General features: G+C 41.9%; 1 protein-coding gene across 5 annotated transcripts in view; it reads left to right on the forward strand.

Moving 5' to 3' along the window:
* Positions 1-17,113, forward strand: part of FBXO15 (F-box protein 15) — a 42,798-nt gene that overhangs the window by 11,832 nt on the left and 13,853 nt on the right. For 4 of the 5 annotated variants that reach the window (XM_005659828.3, XM_021099181.1, XM_021099187.1 and 1 more), the window contains exons 4-8: positions 3,157-3,399; positions 3,945-4,154; positions 5,794-5,920; positions 7,086-7,168; positions 8,128-8,270. In XM_005659828.3, the coding sequence (XP_005659885.1) occupies positions 3,157-3,399; positions 3,945-4,154; positions 5,794-5,920; positions 7,086-7,168; positions 8,128-8,270 (806 nt within the window). The remainder of the gene's footprint in view (positions 1-3,156; positions 3,400-3,944; positions 4,155-5,793; positions 5,921-7,085; positions 7,169-8,127; positions 8,271-17,113) is intronic. The other variant, XM_021099193.1, reaches the window with a different exon arrangement.

The following is a 17,113-nucleotide window of genomic DNA, read 5'->3' on the forward strand; positions in this document are numbered from 1 at the left end:
ACCAGAACCAGCTGGGGGGTGGGAGGGTTTACAAAAGACATTTGGATCCCTGGTGTACATTTCTTCAGATTCTGACTCTCTGCTCTGCAGTCTGTGTTTTAAACATTTTTCCAGGTCATGCTAATAAGAAAGGCCATATACTGTTCTCTGGACAGGATGGTTCTTAATTTTAAAAGGTTTTTTTTCTATACTAGAGAATACATTTCTGTGTCAGTTTACACACATAGCATCCTTTCATGAAATAGTTCTGGAAGTAATGCAGAGCACTTGGGGGTTCTCTTTCTTAATGACCCTCAGTAAGAGTTGAAGACATTCACTAAGGCAAAGTGCAGTGAGGCATTTTCCAACTAAATGTCCCAAACTGCAGCTTTTTGGAGATTCTTTATTCAAGCATAGAACTCAGACTCTTTAGATAATCAGTGATAAATTTCTTAATTTCTAACCCTCTGTGCACTTAACTTCAAGGCCCACATGGTTTAGGCACTGGGCCTCTCAGCAGGTTTGGGCTTATGCTGAGGTTTGGGTCCTGTTCTTGGCAGACTTTTATTATTGATTATGTGTCTTTCCCACTTTCTGGAATGTTGTCCTGTAAAAACTGAGCTTCTTATGAAGTTACTCTTATGTTTATTTTATTTTTTGAGGATGAATCATAATTGTACAAGTTGAATTGTATTTTTGAGAGTCATAGTCTGATTTCCCAGGCAGTCCTCAGACTGGTCTGACCTCAGATGTATTAACAATTGGATAGGCAAATGATAGATGAAAAGCTAATGGTACTTTCTAAGGCTTGCTTTGAAGAGAGGGCAGGAGCACACAGTGTAGCCAGTTACACTGTTGACTTATGAGGAGACATGTCATAGGGGTGGGGTCTCCCTTGTGCCCCACTTGTGTCAGTGGGGATGCCTCCCTGCCTGGTACAGGGCAGCCCTCAGTGTGAGCACCGGTCCCACGTGGAGATGATGGGAAAGCAGGGGTCCGTCTGGATCTGGATCATCACATGGGCTTTTTGTTTCCCAGCCCTCTGGGAAACACTGTTTATCAGACCATTAAATTGGCCCCATTTCCTAAGCAATGTGATTGAAGTTTTTCTGCTTGACTGATGATCCCTTGGACAAATTTCTCTTGTCCTTAAACCCACTTTAGCTTTTTAACAAGGTGGAGCATTTTTTGATCAAGAAATGAATGGAAGGGGGTTTGGGGACTGTTCAAAGCATCTTAAACTTGACATTTGTATTTTATAAATAATCAAGGGGAACAAGATGTATATAACATTTTAATTCTATACGACATTTTTTCCTCTTGAGGCTCCACTGATGGTAAATTGAGGTAACATGTGTGAAAGTGGTTCATCAAATGAGTGTTGGGTAGTTATTGTACCAGAGGGTGTGTGGGGCAGCAGATTCCCCGCCTTTCTCTGGGACCCTGTTGGTTCTGCAGTTTTTGTTCACTCAAGCGCCTAAAAAATATGATTAGCTGCAGTTCCTGTAGTGCTGATGTGGGGATATGGGACTCAGTGAAGATGTTACTGAAGTAAAAGAACACTTAAGTGGAGTGAGATGAGGAGTAAAATAAATTAGAAGAAAACATGAGCAAGGTTTTATGCAGAGGAAGTTTTTAAAAGTGTCTCTTCAAGGGGTCTTGATGAAACAGCTAAGACTTACGTATACTCAACTAATCATCACTTTGCATCTATTAGGCCATGTATGAAAGCCCAGAAATTTTTGAGCTGAAACATAAATAAGGTAAAAATCCTGGTGTGAAGTGATTTTTGTGAAGGGAGAAGTGACCTGGAAAACTGGTACTAGAAAGGGATGTCTGTAGGGGTATGACTGCCTGTGGATTTGTTGGAAGATCTGAGGAATGCCTGGAGGCAACCCTCCCCCAGTCTTGTGTTTGAGAAGCTGTAGATACTGCCCAGCCTGAGAGGGTCATTCCAGCGGCTACCTGGCCTGATGCTCAGTACCCACTGCCCCCCACCCCCACTTCTGTAGGGGGTAGCCTCCTTCCACGCTCTCTCCTATAGTGGGCCACCTTCTCATGCTCTCTCTTGGCCACTAGCCATCTCACCCCTTTCTGCATTAAATAGAAATGTAGAGACAGAAGTTAGCAAATAATTGCATTTATTTACGTAAAATTGGCCATTCACATCAGGACATTGATGTTAACCTACCCTGCTTCAGTTTCCTCACAAATGCTACTTCTCTTCCCAATGGGGAGAAGTTGGCTGAGGGGGACCCTGGGCCCAGTCCCCCTCACCACTCTCTCCCATGCCTTCCTGGGCCCTTTGTGCTGAGTGGGAGGATCACAGACTTGGGGATGAAGCTGAAGTGGAATTCCAGCGTTGTGGCCCATTGGCTCTCTGAGTGTGGATGCAGTTGTTTATTTTCCTTGAGCCCATTTCTTTGTGCTGTTGAAGAGGCAGTGAGAGGCAGGGGCCAAGGCTGCATGGGTTTAGTGCTGCTTCCATGACTTACAAACACACACCTGGGCTAGGTCACTTTGCATCTGGGCTCAGTCACATCATCTGTTCAGTGGGGACAATCGTAGTAGCTTCCTCACAGGTTTGCTGGGAGGGTTGAATGAGTTAATGCACACAGAGTGCTGAAGCAGTGCTTAACATATACACTCAAAAATGTTAACTGTCATGTTACTTTTTATTAATAGTCTTCATTTTTCCTTTTTGGTGTAAGCAGTCTTGTTCATTGGTAAAAAATTAAAATACAGAAAACAAAAATAACATGCAGTTCAGTTACTGTTGATATTTCTCTCTGTATGTATAAATCTTTTAAATAACCTACATATTTAAGATAAGAAATCATGTTGTATACTTCTTTTTTCTGTAATAGATCTTCTATTCAATTATTGGTGTAAGAAGGTGATTCTTATTTGGGATGATGTCAGATAATATGAGATTGCTCATTTTAACTCAACCCTGGGAAACAAGATTTTCCAGTTAATATGTGTTTCTAGTGTTGGTGAATCTAACACTTATCTCAAACTACAGTTCACCTTAATATATGAACAACTATAAATGTTCAGCTTGACTTGTTCTTGGAACTAGACTATTCAAAAATTTCCATTTATCTCATTTAATATATTACTATTACAGGTGCACAGCAATGTCTCTTAGTTAACATATATCCTCTTTCCCCCCAGTTTTATTTGGATCAGAATCTACTCAACTGCCTTTTCACCTAAAAGATCTAATTGGAAAGTTAATTCAGTAGAGAAGACAGCCGTGTCTATGAACTTACTATCAGTTGGGGATAAAGAAGCTGGATATTGGAAGAAAGAATATATTACAAAACAGATAGCATCTGTAAAAGCAGCTCTAGCTCGAGTTCTCAAACCAGTCAACCCTTACACAGGCCTCCCGGTTAAGACCAAAGAGGCCCTCAGGTATGCCTGTCTTCCTGAGGTGGGCATATGGTCACCCTGAAGACTATTACACAGCTAAATGTACAGTTGCTTTAAAAAAGAAGGTGGAATAAGCCCAGAGTAGTGTGTATGTAGGACATATGTGCAGTTTATGTTGTGACGGACTGTTTGATACTGTGTGTGTTCTTGTGTATCTGCAAAATACATAGTATTTTCCTGTGCTTTATATGTGGTCCAAAGGTTTATGAAAAGCAGAAGCAGCCTAATCAGCTCTAGTGCAGCAGAAACCGTCAAGGCACCCTCCTCTGGGCAGCGCTTCTGTTTTATTTGTCTCTGTAGAGAGCATGGGACACACAGCTGTCCCACGAGTGTGTGTTAGGTGAGGAGAAAGGTCCTAGGAGAGAACTGTGAGTGACTTGAAAATCCATGTCGGCTATGTTCTCAGAACTTTGGCTTTTAGGGAACACAGTACTTTTAGAGATGACATGTGATAGACTGTGGGTTTGGGGTTTTTTTGTTTTGTTTTGCCACAAGGCAAACATTTTTGCTTGCTTTTCTTTCTTCAGAATATCTGGTTTAGGTTGGGTAATTATAGTGAAAGAAAAAAGTGGAAAAGAATACACTATGGAGCATGTTGATCTTTCCATCAACGATTCATCAGTCACGATTGTGTGGTATGGCAAAAACTGGCCGAGTCTTGCCACACTGTCAACCTTAGATTTGTGTGGGGTAACACCAGTGTTTATGGACCGGTCTAAAATCCCCACCAAGAACAGGTAAGTACTGATTCAGCAGAACTTTCAGGTGACAGCATCTTATATGTAAATACCAATTAGTAGTACTTTTGTCATTGAAAAATATCACTGGTGTATTTTATTTTATTTTATTTTATTTGTTTGTCTTTTTTTTCTTTTTTTTTTTCTATTTCTTGGGCCGCTCCCACAGCATACGGAGGTTCCCGGGCTAGGGGTCCAATCGGAGATGTAGCCACTGGCCTACGCCAGAGCCACAGCAACGCGGGATCCGAGCCGCGTCTGCAACCTACACCACAGCTCACGGCAACGCTGGATCGTTAACCCACTGAGCAAGGGCAGGGACTGAACCCGCAACCTCATGGTTCCTAGTCAGATTCGTTAACCACTGCGCCACGACGGGAACTCCTCACTGGTGTATTTTAATTTGATTGCTTCCTCAAGCCTCTCTTTAATCTGGATCACTCTAGAATAGGAAAAAAAATGGGTATATCACAATGATGGTTAAACCTAAGCTTGGCTCCCTCTTCTGGTTGTCCATAGCTTAGGGAATGATATTCTCATAACAATTTCCTGGGTGATTGATGGCTGACCTTTTGAGGATTTTAGTTTTAACCATTGTAACACAAAGATATATAAAACTATTATGTTTTCCATCTTTAGTAAATGATACAGTAATCATGATTTAAATATTAGATCATAAAGTCATAATTACTAATTTTTTAATATACTTTTCTGTTGAACTTGCTGGATATGTGGTCTTGTGCAGGTGACTTACTCTCTTGATGCCTTCCTTATCTGTAAAATTGGGTGATGACAGTCATGGTGTAGCATTTAGAATGCATGGCTGCTGTGAAGATCAAGAGATTTCATTGTTAAATGCATAAATCAGATACATGGGTGTCCTCTTGCTGATGCCCACTGAGTACTTATTAATGTTCTCTTATGAGGTGGCTTTTCCTTGGGTTCATACTCATTACAAGGCTTTTGCTTTTCCTAAGAAATCTCTTGTGCTCACTTTCTCACCACTGGTAATTTTCTTCCAAAAGCTGACCTGTGGCGCGTGTAGTATCCTGACTTCCTGACATAAAATGCACAACCCTTGTGAAGGTGGTAGCTGCCTCCTCCTCCTCTTCCAGCATTGATTTACTGTTCTGGCCACTTCCCTTGTGCTCTCGGCCCACTCTGACTTTGCAGTTCACATCCCAGGCGTTGTTCTCACTGCCTTATATGCCGTAGCCCCACCTGTGGGCTTCATTCTCACTTCTGGACCACCCACTCTTGTGTCATTCAAGGGATTTCATCTTTGCTCATTGTTTCCCTCCCTGACCTAGTGCTGTGTATTTAGAATCTACTTCTGATCTGATCATAGTGTTGTGTAGGGTTTGAGGGGGCGAGGCTAGAAGAGGTTCTTCCTCTTCAGCTCACTGCTGCCTGGGCCATAGAGTTGACAGTATGGGGGTGGGCAGGGAAGAATAAGATAATTGGTGAGAAGTTTGGACTTAGCCATTTTGCCTTTTATTTCTATGGGTTGTTTGCCCTTATTAGCACCATGTGATTAGCATGTGGTTAAAAGTTCTTTTAGAAACACAAAAGAGAATTGACTACACAGAGATGCAAAAACTCATTTTTCTCTCTCCTTTATTTTGATGGATGTTCAAAGACCTCGATGGCATTCTTTAATTGCAAAGTATGACCTGAGTCATTTAACTGAGTCCACCATGATTGGCTGTGACAGGCTCATCCGGATCTTCTGCCTGAACCCTGGCCTCGTGGTGGGGCTCTGGCAGGTAAGCACAGGGTTTAGCTCATTAGGCTCTCACTGACTCTGATGGCTCCCTCCTGCCACCTTCCTGCCCCCAGCCACCTGGCCCTGTACTCTGCTGTTCTGCCCTGCCCATAGTGCAGCTGGCTCCTACCTGAGTGGTTAGGTCACCTGCCTCCTTTAATAGCCTGGGACTTTCCCCTTTCTCTTGCCAGCCAGTCCACATGCCTGCCTTCTGCTGCTTTCTCGTCCTTCCTCTGCCAGAGCATCTTCCTGTGTGTTTGACCCCAGGCCCCAGTGGTCAGGAGTTTCCTTTCCCACCCGCTGAGGCTTCTTGTCCGCTGGCTTCTCCTCTGGGGCCATCTTCTGGCCAGTAGCTTCAGTGAGAAGCTGACAGTATCCTGAGCTTCTCAAGCCTGCACCTGTGGCTGTGAGGTTGGTTGATTTGTGTCTGCACACGATGACCGGGTAGAACCAAGGTCTCCACAACAGCCTCCCCAGCCTTTTTTCCCCTTGTCCCACTGTAGCTGTCAGGTCAGCCTTTGTTCCCTCAACGCCTCCGTGCAAGGTGGCTGGGGGCCAGGCAGCACTTGTCTTGCTCTGGGCTCTTGAAGTGGTCATTTGGGTTGGCTGAGCAGATGCCAGGACCTGGTTGACCTGATTGTCCTGTCAGCCACTGGAAAAGGGCAGCATCAGTTCACCATCTGGGTCACCTACACCTGCCAGGGCAGCTGTGCCGGGAGGAAGGGTGTGGCTCCTGTGCGATCCCATGTCCCGTTGCCCAGCCTGCAATATGAGTGGGCTTTGTAGGTCCAGCAGGTCCTCGGGACTGACCTTGTGAAGGTCTTACCAGTGGCATCTTTATCTTGGAAGAGTTTGAAACAGCCTAGAAGTAACAGTATGTCTTTTCACAGTCATCGCATGGAGCACAGCACTTTGGTGTTTCACAAGTGCTAGGGTGTTAGTCCTGGTACCACATGCTCTACATATTTGGGTGCCTTGTGCTCCTGCTGTTGGTATGACACATGATTCTTATTAGACAGTGATAATGCGCTTGCTCTGCGGTAATCTTAGAGTTGTAAGAAAACTCATGTATCTGTAAGATGAATGTGCTGAGCTCTTCACAGAGACCTTGTGAAAAATTAAAATATTTCAGTTGAAAATTGTCTTCTTTTAAATTACCTTTTCAGAGGGAGGAAGAACTGGCTTTTGTTATGGCAAATCTTCATTTCCATCACCTTGTGGAGAGGAGCACATTAGGCTCGGCTGCTGTGTATGTATCTGTATGTGGTGTATTGTTTTGTAAAGTCAGTGTAAAGGATTCGTAGTTAATACCATCTTAATATCCTGAGAGTAGCTGCAAAGCATTCTGTTTTTAATCATCACACATACGCCAACAGGCATAATTACTTAGCTGTTGCTAAAATAACTGGATTATCCACAAGTAGCTCTTTGCTTTTTTTGCTGGGGTTAGAGATGCCGCACTTCATGGAATGTGATTTGTAGGGCAGGGTGGCTTCCTGGCTACAGGATGCCAGTGCCTCCAGATACCTCAAGTTCTTTGCACTGATGTGCATTTTCATGCCTGGGAGGCAGGCAGACTTGTGCCCACTGGGTCTGGCCTGCAGATGTGTTTTTACTCGGTGGGTACAGCGTGTCTATTAATGAACTTGATGGTTGTCAGGTGGGGTTGTGCTTTCTGTTTCACTGCAACTCTCGCCCCTCCCCTGGGGCTGACTCCCACGTGCCTTTTTTAAATTTATTTTTTAACCTGAAAAGCTCCTGAATGCTTCTGAGTTTGTTACCTTATGTCGTAACATGTTTCTTACTGAATGAAACCCTGGTCATCCTGGCTTTGGGTCTTTTGCTGGGTTCCTGAGTGTAAGTTTGTTTGGGACATTTTCCTGCTGAATGTTCAGGCCTCTGGACACCAAGACCATGGGGAGCAGAGCTGCTGTCCCTGGTAGGGTCTCACCTCAGTGCCATGTCCTGCCTTGGTGGCCTGGCGGATGCCCTGGGAGCCCACATCTTTCCCTGTTTGTATAGAAGGTGGTAAAATGAACTCGGGGCCGTTCTTGTGAGCCTATATTATTGAACGTTACTGGAAATCAATAGAAGGTTGATGGGAGCTGGTGCTTTGAATGAGAGTTATTTTTTTAAAGAGTATTTCCAGTTCAAGGATTTACCTCTGATGTTGACAGATCGCATGTATGTTTTGTTTTGCTTTTTTAGCCCCTACGAGCTGCCTCCTCATACCCCCTTTTTGGATGATAGCCCAGAGTATGGACTGCATGGCTACCAACTCCATGTCGATATGCACAGCGGGGGAGTTTTCTGCCTGTGTGGTACATTTGACAACCTCTTCACCAAGAAAGGTGAAACTCATTGAGTTTTGTTTCACTGTGAAATGAAAAGGCTGACGAGGCGAGGGGGCCCATTTTTCTATCTAAGTTAAGAATCGCCTCAGACTGGCCCTCCATCCACCGAGACCCCTAATCACCAGGACTGGGGAGGTTCCTTAGCCAGATCTCTTCTCTTCAGATGCTGGCTCCGTCTCCTTCCTCACCACTGCCCCTGCTCTACTTTTGGAATATTCTCTATTCAGCCTTCTCCTGATACTTTCCTTATCGCTTTGCCCCTCCACATCCCCCCTACCTTCCACCCCGATTTCTTCTCCTCTTTCTCAAAGGAATTTGGTAAATTTGCCAATAGGGCCAGTGTAGGGCCCATCCAGGATAAGAAGAAAGAAAATGAGCCCTCTGTCTGTAACTCACCAGCATTTATCACTCTCACCAAGGCTGAGACACAGACTGGAGTAGATGGAGGGAGGGGACTTCAGTCAAGAGGAGGGAAAGAAGGAATGCAGCTTGCAGTTCTGGCTTCTCTGATTATTTTGTCTTGGTGTCATTCCTCTGCATCCCATAAACTTGAAATTTGATGTAGAGACTTGCATAGATTCAAGTTTAACATTTGTTGTAAGACTATTTTATAGGCAAAATTATGTACTTCATTTCTACATATATTGTTCCCCCAAATTCTTTCACCTAATGGATTTGACATGCATTAAGACTCCTTGCCTAAATCAGTTTTTTTTGAGTTTAGAAAATGGTGATTTTGAAATTGTGTCATTAAGTCCACCTTGGTTAGCTGAGCTTTTGTAAAGATCTTTCCCTCATCAACTGGGTGAATTCTTATAATGGCAGAATGAATGTTTTAATCCTTTCTCTTTTAGCCACCAATTTTCAGATTAGGAAATTGATGTAATAGTTACTTCCTAGGGTGGGAATGATTTTTGAGGGTGTGCTCTCCTCTCTGTCTTTCTTGTGTAGTGTCACTTTGGACTCTTGGGTTTTTTTTAATTCAATAATTTATAATAAATTACAGACATTATTCTTTGTGAAGCTAACATTGTCCTGTTTGGTCACAGGGAATCTACTTCAGGCTGGTTTTTGTGCCATTTACATACACTTCCCTCCTTCTCTGAGTCTTCTTTGCATTTGGTTCAGAAGATACAGGTTTTTCTGTGCTTATTCGCACTTTTATAAGAATATGCTAAATGTGTATATTAACATGCGGCGAATTGACAACTTTGTTGTTGAATTGTCCTAACCCAATAATGTGGAATATCTGTCAATTTGTTAACAAATACTTTTGTGTCTTTTGGGAGTGTATCAGAATTTTCTTCATACTAATTTTGCACATTTATTGAGATTTTTAATGTCATCTTTGTTACCTCTCTTCTGATATATATTCTGTTTTGTGATGTCTTTATGTGGTTTTTGTCTCAGGCCACTGCTGATCTCAGAGAATGCATTGGGAAGTATTCCTAACTGTTGACTTTTTTGAGGATTCTTCATAGAACTGGCAGTATTTCTTTCTTAAGTGGTTAGTGGAATTCACCTGTGAAGCCATCAAGGCCTGAAGCTTGCTTTGTGGGGAGATTTTATTTAATTAACTAATTAATTAATTAATTAATTTTTTTTTGTCTTTTCTAGGGCTGCTACTGCGGCATATGGAGGTTCCCAGGCTACGGGTCTAATCAGAGCTGTAGCCACTGTCCTACGCCAGAGCCACAGCAATGCGGGATTCGAGCCGTGCCTGCGACCTACACCACAGCTCATGGCAACATTGGATCCTTAACCCACTGAGTAAGGCCAGGGATTGAACCTGCAACCTCATGGTTCCTAGTTGGATTCGTTAATCACTGAGCCACGACGGGAACTCCATGTGGGGAGATTTTAAACTACAGTTTCAATTTCTTTCGTAGGTGTAGGGCTATTTAGGTTATCTATTTTTTCTTGTGTGAGATTTGGTATTTTGTATCTTTCAAGAAATTTGTTTAAATATTAATTATGTTAAGATTGATCAGTGGGTTCAGTGATTTTTCAATCTGCTCCTTCTATCATAAATGTTTATTAGACGATGGATACTTCTATCTAGTATTTTATTAGAAATTGCAAAATGCCATTCTGCCATTCCTTCTAAACCTAGAATTAGCACTCTTTTGTAAAGAAGTTTTCTCTTATCAACTATTTAGTTGCCATAAAATATAATTGATATAGGAAAGGCATGGTACATGCTTGATTCTTTATTAATTCACAGAATAGGGATTAATGCTGAAATAGTCTTTAAAGACAACTCGTAAGGTTTTTTTTGGAAGGAGAGTATTAATATGATTTCATGGATTAAAATTTAAACCTAAAATATAAGTTATACATTTTAGTCTACTTGCAGTCATTGTTCTTATTACTGTTGTTGTGATGTTCAGATTGTCCTGTCATTGGTCATTTGCTCCTGTTCTTTTAACTTGACTCTAGTCATCTTTGGTAATTTATTTGTGTTCTTTTTTTTCTTTTTTTTTTTTAACTTGTTTGTGTTCTAACACTGCAAGATACCTCAAACTCTCCTTGCTGTTTCCTGCCCAGACCTGGAGCTGGCCATTCTCCCTAGGAACTGTGGTCCCTTTTAGTTCTCACACTGTGGTGTTTAGAGACCATGAGCTGGGTCTTGGGGATGGACATTGCTCTTGGGTTTTCATTCCTTTTCAGTGGGCAGAGCCTTGAACTTTATAGATTTTTATTAGGTGTAGAAATAAATCATTCATTCATTTAAATTACAGATCTTAGCATTTTTAATGAACTTTTTTTGGTTATATACTTGCATTTCTTATGCTGAAACAATATCAAAGTATATAATGATTTCAAACAATAATACTGATATTATTACTAATAACCTATTGAATGTTCTTTTAGTTAATATTTTCCTTGTGGTTCTTTATGTGCTTAGGATATATCATGTTAGAGAGAAAAAGTGAGTCACCTAAAATAATTCTGCTCTGTGTGGTTATGATATGCAATTAGAGTAATTTGTTTCAGTTGATTTTTTTATTTTTCAGGGTTGCTTTGGTTCTATTTTTACATTAAAATATTACATACCATATTTATATGGTCCAGAGTTGAGGTTATAAAACAATGTGGTTCAGAGATGTTTGCTTCACTTCTGTTCTTTCTCTCTCTAAGGTTTGTTCTTTAAATGTTTCTACACATCAATATATTCACGCTTCTCCCAGTTTCTTAAAAAAATCATACTACACTCCCTTTTAAGTTTCTTAATTTTCCCCAATTAATAATATATTCTGGAGATTAGTTTTTAGAATGAAATACAGATCTTTCTCTTTTTTGAAAACATCTGTAGGTAGGTAGTTCATTAATGTCTTTTTTCCATGGTTTACAGCCTTTGCTGTTACAGATAGTGATATAATGAATACATAGTGAATTGCCTTGTTCCTACATCACTTTATATTATGCTAGCTTATCTCTGGGATACTTTCTTAGAAATAAGATGGCTAGCTCAAAGTGTAAATGCATGTATAATTTTGAAAGACACTGGCAAATTCCTCTCTGAGGGTATTTGCAACTAAATGAGGAGTTAATTTAATAAAATATGTTTCCACTAAGTATGTTTGTTTGGTATTTTTGTTATGTGTTCTTACAAATTAAGAAAGTTTTTTTTTAAAAATCAGGAATGATTATTAAATGTTATCAAATACATTTGGGCAACTATTGATATATTTTTTCTCCTTTACACTTTTTTTTTTTTTTTGTCTTTTTGCCTTTTCTAGGGCCACTTCCCACGGCACATGGAGGTTCCCAGGCTAAGGGTCTAGTTGGAGCTGAGCCGCCAGCCTACGCCAGAGCCACAGCAACTTGGGATTCGAGCCGCGTCTGCGACCTACACCACAGCTCACTGCAACGCCCGGATCGTTAACCCACTGAGCAAGGCCAGGGATTGAACCCGCAACCCCGTGGTTCCTAGTCGGATTCGTTAACCACTGAGCCACGATGGGAACTCCCCGCTTTACACTTTACACTTTTACACTTTACACTTACACTCCCCGCTTTTAATATAGTGGATTTCATTACTACATTTTCTGTTAACATCCTAGAATCTCTCAGCTTCTCTTGTCATATATATGCTTATTTTTAAGCTACTAGTTTAGGTTATTTGGTTTTTACTCTTTCCATTTAAAGTCACCGAATACTATATTTTTCATTTTTTAATTTTAAAAATCTGTTTCTGACCCAGTTAAAGTCAGCTTTTCTACTTTTCATTGATTCATTTTAGTTTATATGATTTCCTAGAAATCATCTGTTTTCTTTAGGTTTATTTTGACCTTTTTCTAGCTTTCTGAGTTGACTGCTTAGGTTGTTTAATTTTCACACGTTCTTGTTTTTCTTTAGTGCTCTTTTAGCTATGCTTAGAATTTTGGACGCTCAGAATTAGAAAGGGACTGAAAGGCAATCTGGAGAATGACCTCTCCTAGGCCTGAATTTGCTCTGCCCAGAATCAGCTTATGCACTTTTGGGAAGGTATGAAGATTCTGCCTTTTATTGAGCCCCAATTACTTTCTCTGTACTTCAACCCATTTACCTTTATTCTGTTATTTAAAAGTGGAGAATGAAATCTCATTCCTTTTCCCAGTGTCACTGTTGAGGGGACTGCTAACATGCCCCTGTCTACACCAAAGGCACACACTCAGGTGCTCTGGCCGGTGTTGGCTGAGAACTTGCTCTCTTGCACTATGTCCTCTGTGCCCTTTACTCCCCCCATTTCTTTCTTTCTTTTCTTTTCTTTTCTATTTTTTTTTTTTTTTTGCTTTTTAGGGCCACACTCGTGGCATATGGAAGTTCCCAGGCTAGGGGTCGAATCAGAGCTACAGCTGCCAGCCATAGCCACAGCAACGCAGGGTCTGAGCCACGTCGGTAGCCTACACCACAGCTCATGACAACGCCAGATCCTTAACCTATTGAGCGAGGCCAGGGATGGAACTGACATTCTCATGGATACTAGTTGGATTTGCCTCCGTTTCACCACAACAGGAACTCCCACTTCCACCATTTCCTACCTGACAGCATGTCTGTTCTCCAGGGCTGGGTCAAGGTCTGTCTTGAGTGAGGGAGTAGGCTGCCTCAAACTTCTGAGAAGAAGAACCCCCACCTCATTCTCAGCAAATACAGCATCATGTTGATTACACTTTGTATGCATTCCTCACACCTAGGCTGTGCCCTTGATGATGAGGAGGATGATGGTGACAGAGTGTTTATGGCCCCTCGTCATCGGTTCTTGCTGCATGTTTTGTATTTATGTGAATCTTCATAGCAAGCCTGTGATCTTACCGTGTCATTGGTGGGGTGGCTGAAGCCAACTGTGGAGGCCAGTCTCAAGCTCCATCTGCTCCCGAGTCTGGCTCCAGAGCTGAGGGTCTTAAACCCTGGGCTCCTGTCTCCTGTGCACTAGTACTTTCCAGTGACCTGCTTCTGGGGTGTATCTGGTATGTGTGTGACCCTGTCTTTCCCAGGTATTGGCATCTTAAGGGCCCTTCTCTGCTGGCCAGTAGGGCCTTTCTCTGCTGGCCAGTAGGGCCTTTCTCTGCTGGCTTGCTGAAGTGCCATGGAAGCCAATTTTCTGTTAATGCTGACACAGCCCTGAGAGGGTTATATGATTATTAGTACATGCAAGAGGGTAAATGAAGGAGAATGGAAAACTGTGATGGAATAATTCACCTTTCACCTGTTTCCACAGTGAGAAACATTTTCACCCTAAGACTTGACAAAAGACTTCTGTGGTTCCTCTCTGTGCAGTTCTGTGACTAGCCATCAGCAGAGGGCGCTCTTGCCATCAGAGTCATCACATTTTCGAAAAGTACAAACCAAATGTCCTCTATGATTTTTGAGAAACTCTCTTGTGGTACCTGGTGGTATATTTAGTAAATTCCAGCTATGTTGTTGTGGTAGGGGATGACAGCACTGTGCCTCTGTTTTTTAAGAACACTTTCTCCCTTTCAAGGATAAAATATTTTATCCTCATGTTCCTAGAATTGAGAGGGCTCTGTCTACTGTAATCATGAGCTTGAGCATCCTGGCCTGACTCTAGGGAGGTGGCCTATAGGGAGTGGCAGGAAGTAGAAGTAAAGGGGATGAGGCAGCCCCTTTGTGTATTTGGTTCATTCATTAACAAATAGTTACTGAATGCAGGAGGTATGTGGCCACTCCACAATAGGCAGGAGAAGCCTGCCAGGCCAGGTCACCTGGTCCGGGAGGGTTGGGGTGGGTGGCTCTGGGGTTCCTTCAGGGATCCAAGGAAGGGTGGGCCAGGAGGAGCTGGGAATGGTGTAAAGCAACTATTGGTGATGGTTAGACAGGCTAATGGAGAGTGGTCCAAACTCTGTGAGTAAGGGTCCTGTAGTGGACAGGACACAACATTAAATATGGTGTAATTGATGAACAGAGTCTCGATTTGGCCATTTTGTAGGACCACTTCCCAGCATTCCATCTTTAATAACTTTGCAGATGTACCAGTTTAGTCCAGAAATTCTTTGCAGTTCTAGTTAAAAAAAATCCGAACTTGCAAAGTCAAGTCTAAAATCCATTTAGAAATATGCATATGCATATAAAACGGCTGATAAAATTTTTGTTTTACATTTTTAATTGTGAGATAGTATCTTTTTTATGAATGATATGTGTTTTAGACTACTGAAAAACCAACAATTAAAAAACCGATGTAGGCACCACCCAGTTTAAGAAATAGGTTCTTACCAGTGACTTTGAAGCCACCTATGTGCTTCAAAGCACCTCCATCCCTTTCTGCTGATTCTGTATTGTTCCCTTGCTTTTCTTGTCTTTTTTTCTTTTTCTTTTTGTAATTCAACTTTTTTGTATTTTTAAATGACGCATAAAGATATGAAACAAATGATCATAAAGCAGACCCCTGTGTGACAACCATCCAGCTCTTGACTAAAATTTGAAAATAATAAGAGAATGACTGGCCTTACTGAATGTTAAGCACACAATGAAGCCACCGTCACTGAGAAAGCAAGGCGCCACTGAAGCAGCCGATACCCAGTGTGTCGACACGGCATACACCTGCTACAGTTTCAGATCCTCTTGTCAGATAAATACTGGATTTGTAGGAATTAGCTATTTTAATCATACCATGATATGTCTATAAATCTGAGCATTTCTTCATCCTTTAGGGGATATGTATATATTTCTTTAGAGTGTTAGTATAGAATGCATTGTATAGAATAATTTGCCTAAGTTTGGCTTAAAAGATCTCTAGAACTGACTATGCAATCAGCAGTCAATTCATAGGCAGGGAATACAAATAAAGGGTTCCTGCTATGTTTGTATCCAGACAGAACAGATCAATCCCTGCGAAGCATTAGGAATGAGTACTGGCCACTGGATGCTCTCTGTCTCTTGGTCACAGAATTTTCTCAGAATAAAATGTCTCTTTGTTCTGTTTTATTAATGTCTCTTTGTTGTTTGCTGCAAGATGCTTTGAATTTTTTGGGGGGGATTACAATACATGTTATTGAGATCAAACTGGATGACCCTAGTTAGTTCTTGGAGCTGGGGTGTGATCCTTGGGACCCAGAGGCAAGGCTGGTGCTCCAGATGACCCTGGAGGGCTGAGTGCCCGCAGGCTCCCTACTTGCCGTAGACCTTTGTGGCTGCAGCTGATGCCTCTGGGCTTTGCATTCATCTTTGGTGGCTCAACTCAGCTGGTGACACTGTGGCCTGCTGTACTGTTCTCCTTCTCTGCCTTTTGGTCAGAGCAGCTCCTGCTGATGGCTCCGCCTGGCCCTCAGTTTCCTAGAGCAGAGCTCAGAGCCCGAATGCTGGGCCTTGTTGTCCCTCAGTCAGACATGGTCCCGGGAAGGACTTTCTCCCTCTCAGCACTGCTGACCATGAATCTAGAGGATCCATGTCCTTCTTCTTTCTCTGAAGCTTTATTTTACTTGCTTCTCCTTGGACCTCTGTCATATTCCTCCCCCAGTGGCCCGGGACATTTTCTCTCTTTGTATTTTTATGTTCTGCCACTTTGACAAGTCATGACTGCATTAAGAATGTTCTTAAAGGGAACAGTAATTCCTTTTTTTCAAAGAAAAATTCATGATCCTTGAGTCTGTCCACATTTGTAACCTTCTTCTTTGTGTATGGACACTAAAATTAAACTAAAAGGACATTTAGATGAAAACATATTTTATTACCTGAATTGGATTTATAAGAGAAATGATTTATGAGTGAAAACTTGGAGTGTGGATTTTCCTGTGCACATTGTTTTCTGTTCTTTTGCAAATGTGAATGGACCATTGGATTTGGGTCCCCAAGCCCAACCCAGGTTTAGTGACCTCCTGGGAGGACCTACAGGACTCAGGGCACAGTTGTATTAATGGCTAAGGCGAGGGACCGACCCACTCCTATCAGAGATGGATGCGGAGGTGGGAACACTCCCAACATCCATTCCTTGACGCCAGCCAAGGGCCACCTTGTAAGCAGGCCTTTCTAAGAATAGATGTCTCAGGATGAGGGTGGGTGCAGCCCTGCGGAAGAGCAGACCGGAAGTAGTCCAGTGTGTCTTTGAAGTGTCAGTAGAGCTTCAAAAAGAGCATGATCAGCAGTGCAAAGTATGAAAGAATGTGTGTTTTTTGATCTTTGTATCAAGCTAATTATTACCAATTTTGAGAAGCTGAAGGAAAAAGGTCTACAGCATGTCGTAGTCTTTTTATCAATATTGAGAGAGAAATGTTGAAGCAAAGGGAAAGAATTTTTAAATAACAGAATATGTGGTTCTGTCATTTATTTGAGTTGTTATAAAAATGCCTTTAAGAACAAAGTCTTTTTCTTATTATAGTATTTGAAAATTCTGAATGTAT

The sequence above is a fragment of the Sus scrofa genome, chromosome 1 (assembly GCF_000003025.6).
Source record: "Sus scrofa isolate TJ Tabasco breed Duroc chromosome 1, Sscrofa11.1, whole genome shotgun sequence".
NCBI lineage: Eukaryota > Metazoa > Chordata > Mammalia > Artiodactyla > Suidae > Sus > Sus scrofa.